The 7,247-nt window shown below is 49.6% G+C and overlaps 1 protein-coding gene across 3 annotated transcripts in view; it reads left to right on the plus strand.

Moving 5' to 3' along the window:
* Positions 1-7,247, plus strand: part of DIXDC1 (DIX domain containing 1) — an 81,797-nt gene that overhangs the window by 6,328 nt on the left and 68,222 nt on the right. The window contains exon 1 of one of the 3 annotated variants that reach the window (XM_019510564.1): positions 3,514-5,013. The exons of the other annotated variants lie outside the window; for them this stretch is intronic. Within the exon in view, the coding sequence (XP_019366109.1) occupies positions 4,954-5,013 (60 nt within the window). The 5' untranslated portion in view covers positions 3,514-4,953. Of the gene's footprint in view, positions 1-3,513; positions 5,014-7,247 lie in introns of those variants that run through there. 3 annotated transcript variants of the gene reach the window in all.

Raw genomic sequence — 7,247 nt, forward strand, 5'->3', positions numbered from 1 at the left:
GTTGTAAAAGGCAATCAGGTTGGTCTGGTAGGACCTGCCTTTGATGAACCCATGCTGATTGCCCCTGAGTATGATCTCCCCTACTGGCCCCTCACAGATGTGCTCCTTGATCATTTTTTCAAGGATTTTCCCCAAGACCAATGTGAGGCTTATGGGCCTATAGTTTCCTGGTCCTCGTTTCTCCCTTTCTTATGGATGGGGACCACATGAGCTAGTTTTCAATCTCCAGGCACCTGGCCCATGGACCACGATCGCTTGTACAGCCGGGCCAAGGGCACAGCAATGACCCCCGCCAGCTCTCAACACCCATGGGTGGAGGGCATCAGGGCCCGCAGATTTAAAAACATCCAGCCCTTCCAGAAGATCCCTAACTGCTTCTGTGCAGACCCAAGGCCTAGCAGTGCTTCCCCCAAGATTGCCCCTACCTGTGGTGGGAGAGCTGTCCTGGTCCCTGTCCAAGAAAACAGAGGCAAAGAACTTGTTAAAAATTTTGGCTTTCTCGTCTGGCGTAGCCACAAGATTACCATTTGAGTCTAGCAGGGACCCTACATTACCCGGTGCCCTCTTCTTACTCCCAATGTATTTGAAGGACTTTTTGTTGTCTTTAATCCTGGTCGCTAGCCTGAGCTCCATTCCCAACTCTGAGCTCCATCCCCCACTCTGTGCATCATTTTTCCTCCTTGTAAAATGGGGTGACAGGGCCTAATTCACAGTTGCCCTTGCAACACCTTTATTCTGGTGCAGGTGGGTGGTAAAAGCAGCTGCAAGGACCCTCCAAGGAACATCCCCAGCACAGAAGGCCTTGCCTCTGGCAAGCTGTTGGTGCCAAGGTGTTTGGGGAGCACATAGATTGTGAGCAAGGCTGTCTCGAACCCTGACTAGCCCCATGAAACCCCTAGGGAGCTAGATTGAGGGTCTCTAACTTTCCCCAGTCACATTCTTTGCCAATGCAAGGCTTGATTGAGGGCATTCATATTTCTGTATATCCCAAGAGATGTTGCAAAGCATAATTCAGTAATGTTTGACTAGTGCTTTGAAATGCTTGCATGGAAGACTCGGGGAAAGGGCAAAGTATCCGCCTTGTATTTGTTGTTGTTGTTAATTATTATTGTTGTTGTTAGCTGCAGTATCTGCCATCACTCGCTGATGAATGGATGCCTTATATTGTTCCTATTAAATGACCACACTCAAACCTCAAGTACAGGAAATACAGAAGCAAAACAAGTAGATGAAATAGCACTTTTCCAGGGTTGTGAGAGCATGAGGGTTATGCTGAGACTGGCCGCCAGAGGTCAATGTCCCCAGTCTCTAACTCCTTCCATGTCTGTTGTGAAGGTCACAGGCAGCCAGTGTTTCAGAAAGGAAACTCCCTTCAACAGCCTGGGCCTCCCTGCTTGGACTGGTAGTTTTAAAAGTCACTCTTCTGCGCAAGGATTTTGCAGTGGCAATGTTAATGAGGCATTTACAATCCCTTTTCTTTGCTGATTTGTATCAAGGAAAACACCCAGGTCCCAAACAGGATGAAGGCCTCGTTATGCCAGGTGCTGTACACACCTGTATGATAGGGTGGCTCCTGTTTCAAGAAGTTTACAGTCCAAGACTACAAAGTGTTGGAGGAGAGAGATCCAGTCAAATGTGTGGCATTTTTAGTCTAGCTCCGTAGGGTTTATGTTATCATTATGGACCATGCAGAGGGCTGCCAGTCTCCCTCTCTCTCTCAGTGTAGCCATCGTCAGGTAGCCGGTTGCTTGTTTCTAACATTCAGATTTTCACCACCGGACAGTTCAAGGTTAACGGTCACAGGCTTTCTGTAGAAACAAGTGTTTGACAGTAAAAGCATGTGATGGGAAAGAAGCTAGAGATGGTCCCATCTCTGATTCCTGCCACCTGCTTGCACTTTGGTTTATCAATGTGAAGAAGTTTGCTCCTTACTGCCCACGTCATGGCAAGTAAAAGGCTCATCATTTCTGCCATCCTTTCAGGGCATTGCTATTTAAAGGTTGATTGCATGAAGTAGCCAGAAGAGAGCTCAGGGCCCAGAAGGCATCTGCTGACAATACCCAAGAATGTGTTGAGTGAACCCAGGTCCAGCCAGTTTTTTTGCAGTTCTCCCCAAGCGTATCCGAGCAGTCACGTTCTTTCTGAGTTCTTCGGGGTTGGCAGTGCTGGGGACTCAGAAGGACCTTTTCATTAATTTGGACAACACTTCTGGCTTCAGATCTCCTGGTCCATGCCACAAAAAAGCCCAGTTAGGTTTGCACAGTCCTTCTAGAGCGGTAAGAGACATGGTGGGGATTTGTAGCTACTTGTTTTAATCATGTGCAGGGCATTGATGGTTTAGCAAAATGTCACTTGCCTTGTCTGCTGTGTGCTGTATATGATGGGTGCCATAGATCATGTGATTCAAGGTAAGGGGCTGGAAGGGATCTTGGAAGATCATCAGGTCTAGCCCCCGCATGCCATCTCAGTGCCTGCTGCTTCACGCCAGGCCCTGCACGGTTGTACTTATATGGCATGCTGTACGTAGCAGATTTTGCAGCACTTGTTCCTTACTTTCAGGTCCTGATCCATGCTGGTGCTATATGAAACCCTCACTGGGACTTGACATTGTTGTTTAGACTGGAGATGTTTTTGAAGTCACTGCTCCACTTCCGGAGAAAGCAAATTGCCACCCCAGACAACAAGCCAGAATAGTCTTTGCCACAATCTCATGTTCAGCTTCGGAGCTGAATAAAAGATTACACTGCCTGCAATAACTTAACAGCACTTAACTCCCCAGAGCAGTCAGCAGCATCTCCTTTGGTTGCCCATATATTTCTCCAGTCCTTGCACTGGATGAAAATGCTAATAAAGGGGCCTCATGATTAAAACAACCATAGAACAACAAGACACCCACTACGTGCTCCTCAGGTACTCAGCAAGGAAAAAATTCTTCCCAGCCGATTTGACTTGCCATAATTTAGACAACACATCATGCATTAAATTGTGTTTGTGCCCCACATTTGCAGGCTGTCCAAAAGGACTGTCTCTCCTTGCTTATTTTTAACTTCTGTTAAAAAAATGAGACCAGTCTGGCTCATGTCTCCAATGTGGAACCTGAAGCTGGAGCCTGGTTGCCCTCTCACCTCTCTGCTGAGCATTTCAGGCGCGAAGTGAAACTGTCTGGGGCGTATAGGGATTATGAGCGTATAAATTCTAATCTGCTGTAAAACGCATAGTATCAGAGCCGACGTAAAAGACAGCTGCAGATGAAGTGCTTTGTATTTGCACGGATCTGACTTTTCTTAATACGCGTTTGTCTATTTATCTTTTAAACTCAGTTGATTAACACGGAGGATGATCATGGCATCCTCACTCATTAAAACTCAGACATCTGTTTGAATGTGTCTTTTTCACATTGAAAAGTATATCATAAATGGGGGCGGATGTTGAGAGTTGTAGCCGAAAGCAGATTATCATGGGCGATGCAAAGGTTGAGAATATATTTTTACAAATGAGGTCACTTTTCTGCCCAGTGGAGAACTCTTACTCAGCTCTTGCTTGAAATCTCAAAGGCTTAATATACTGTAGTGTAAAAATGGTGCTAATCTTAACTGCCTGTACTACAGCCATTTCGTATTCCAAAAGCCAGATGGGACGAAGGCTGCGTGTGGGAGGGGGCTGGGTGCATGCAAGCCGCATTGCCAACCCTGGGGATTTTATCATAAATCACACACAATTTGCTAGTTATTGCTGATCATGTGATTGCCAGAGCATCAGCTTACACTGAAGCATTGCAAGTAAAGTGAGGCACGTGAAAAATGAAAGTGTTGTAAAATTACAGAATTTTTCATCTAGTGAGGGGCCTGGCTCCTTTTTTGTAGGCTTTGGGGCTGGCCAGACAATAGAGGGCCTGTTGCCCAAGTTCCTGAATTTCTGCCGTTAATTTTTCTAGGCAATAATGCAGACTCTTAGCTCCCACAGTTTTGTCCTGGCTATCATCATACAGAGAGCTCTGGTAACGTGTGCATTGATCTCTGTCCCAAAGCCTTCAGAAAATCTCCCAAGTTTTGAGTATGTCTCCTTGCTCAGACATGCCTGGCCAGAACCTGACTATGAAATCCTAAGTGGCAGCCCGAATTTCGCTGGTCCAGATCCTGCATCTCTTAATCTTCTGACCGTGCTGTGAGGTTCACCGTATTTTTTCTGAATGTTTCCAAGGGGGTGGATTGAGGTCTGACAGATTAACGGAGGTTACTCTGAGGTTTTGTCTGGGGGAAAATGTAATCATTGTTAGTTTGGAAACTCCTGACTGCAAAGTTTCCTTGGGCTTAGTTGTGTGTTGGATGTTGCCCCCTTTTCTCTGTCTCTCTGCATCTTTGCACTGCCCCTAGGATACTGCTCAAGTGGTGCATAAATATAGTAATGGCCTCTGCAGTTTGCAGCTTCCTGTCCCTGCACGCAGCTCGGTGGCTTTTCCGAGCTGCGCAGCAGTGGCGAGGGTTCAAGCTGGTAGCATCCCTAACGTCTTCCCTTTCCCTTTTTTCTTTCCCAACCCAAGGAAAGCTTCCAGCTCTGCTCCTCGCTGCCCAGGGTTTGCTCTTTGGGGCTTTGCAAAATCGCTCGCGCTCGGCAGGCTCCGTGCGACTCGCGGGCCCCGGCTGCTGGAAATAGGTTTCAGATGTTTCCTGACTCGTTCCTGGGCCTGCATCGTGTAAGCCGAGTGTTTCTATAGCAACCGTGTGACATCTCGCCTGCTACTCCCCCAGTGGCTCCCTCGTGAGCATGCTCAGTGCGAATCTCGACTTTGGCTCAAGTATCCTGCTCGCAGTAACGGGCTGCACGTATGGGGCTATGAATAAGGTTCCTGATGAGCTCCAACTCTTTGTCTCTGGGAGAACGAGGCTGTGCCCGGAGCTGGAGGATCCGTCCCGTGCACCCTGAGAACGTGGCCCTTTCCTGCACGCGTGGAGGATGCTTACCTGCTTGGCCAGGGGGAATTTGCTGGACGTATTGCCAGAGGGCTTCACGGAGGTAAATGCATGTCCTGGGTCTCGTGCACTTTTCTTTGTATGGCATCCCTCAGAAAGCTGCAGCCTTCCCCACACATTGCAGAAGTCACCGTGAGAATCGACTGACCACGACTGTGGAAAGGGGGAGAGAGGTGCTTGGTGGCGGGGGGACCACCCTGGGCAGCCCCTCTCATGATCTGGAGTTCAGCAGTAGTTTGGAGAGTTGGCGGCTGATTAGCAGCTGGTAGTTGCCATGCAGTGCGCTGCAGGAGCCTGTACCCTGGGACTGGAAAAATCTCAAAACATGCAGCAAGGTCCCAGTGGAGCAGTTGCCCTGGACAATCAGTTGCTTCTCTCGCACGCATTAGGTCTCGGTGTCTGAACTGCTCTTGGAAAGGCTGGAAATCTGTTTTGTGGGCATGCACAATCCTTGCGGGAAGTTGGCACGCTGCGGTTTGCTTGGTTGCTTTTCTATCCCCTTCCTCAGGCTGCCGCGCTCGTGATCCAAACTCGCTCACGTGGGAAAGTGTTATTTTCCGAGCGCTCCTCATTTGCTGACTTTGCTCTCGTATAGAGCTAGGTGGGTTTTGATATCCTGGGTGTGACCTACCAAGAGGTCCCCGAGACGGGAGTCGTGAGGCCAGAGGAGGGGAACAGCTGTTGCCTGGCTGGTTGTGCGAGCAAATGCACTGGGCCATACAGACCACATTAGGAGGGATTTGCTGTGTAAGCTCGGGAGGAAGGAGAACTGGGGGGCTGTGCTCGGACTGAGCATTAGCTGCCCTACCGTTTTATTCCTTCCTGGGCTGCCTGCCTTTTTTCCTTTGTATCTGGTTGGCTTTGTCCCTGCAAGGCCTGTTTTTTCCACCCGTTCTGAGCCCAGACACCGGTTCCCTTGGGGCTTGGAGGGCTCAGGCAGCAGGACAAAAGAGCTCCAAGACTCGGCCCAGATTTGTGGTGGGCCTCAGGTCTGCTTTCTAGTGGTGCATTACTTCAGCGTCCCCTTTGCTTAAAAGTATAAGTACTCTTCCTCCCTCCTCAACAGACCCGATCAGCCAGGGCATCCTCATCTTGAACATATGTACTGGTAGGGTCACCCATGGGTTTGTGGGTGCCCCCCCATCCGAGGAAGCTGTACTTCAGTTATCCATTAGGGCTCTTGGCTACAGAGTTTAGCTCCTTAGCTGATGCCGTAAAGGGACACGCGCTTTCAGCTCTAGAGGTCCTAAGTTCCTTCCCTAGCGTAAGCCAGTGATGGCCATTATGTACGTGTCCTCCAGCTGGGACCAGGAACTGGCTTCTCTTCACAGGCTGATCTCAGCTCCATTGTCAGGGATCCCCCAGGGGCCTGCTCAGAAAGCTGCAGAAAAACCCTAGCTGCATATTGGCACCTTCAAAAATTCCCACCCAAGAGGCTGTGAAGAATCAAACCAAATTTGGGATTCACCACATGGTAGGCCAGTGCATGGGACCAGACCAGGCACTGCACATTAATGCTGCAGATGAGTGAGGTGGCACAAGGTCATTGTCCCTATTTTACAGATGCATGCACTGAGGCACCTAGAGGTGAAGTGATTTGCTCAGTGTCACAGAGCACGTCTCTGATAGTGTTGGAAATGGATTAAGAAACCCTATTCCTTGTCCTCAGACGTCCTTTCCACTCTTTCCTCGGGCCATAAAGGATTGTTTATGAAGCCTTGGAATAGTGTCCCCGCGGACTTGCCGCTCCTGGCGTCTGATGGTGTCTGCCAGCGCAGCCTGCTGACAAGAGGAGTCTGGAAGTGGGAGGCTTTTCAGCATGGGATTCAGATACAACATTATATCCAGACTCAAAGGTTGTAGATTCGATTTTGCACCCTGGGTTAGCTGTGGTGCAGGAGGAATCACTTTACCAATTCAGCTGCTGTCAGGCCACTTCCGGCGCCCAGGTGGCTGCTCCTGGGATTCGGTACCCTGCAGTGTAGGGGCTCCGTTTACCGAGCTGTGCACGGAAGATGAATACGCACACTGGGCATTCACCACTCGTGCACGTGACTCACCCACATGCACACAAATGCATTCAGGGCTCATAGGCACCCCCTGTATACACAGACAGCCAGGCCAGGTGCCTCTCTGGCTTCAGGAGCATCTGGCTAGTCTTTGGGGAAGCTGCTCCCAAGGTTTCCTTGCATCCCCTGTCTCTCCCTGTCCATCCTGATGGCTCAGGGCCAGGGCCGCCCTCCCACCCTGGTAAAAGTGGGGATTGTGGATGCAGCA

The sequence above is a fragment of the Gavialis gangeticus genome, unplaced genomic scaffold (assembly GCF_001723915.1).
Source record: "Gavialis gangeticus isolate Ggan-Ray unplaced genomic scaffold, GavGan_comp1, whole genome shotgun sequence".
In the NCBI taxonomy this organism is placed as follows: Eukaryota; Metazoa; Chordata; order Crocodylia; family Gavialidae; genus Gavialis; species Gavialis gangeticus.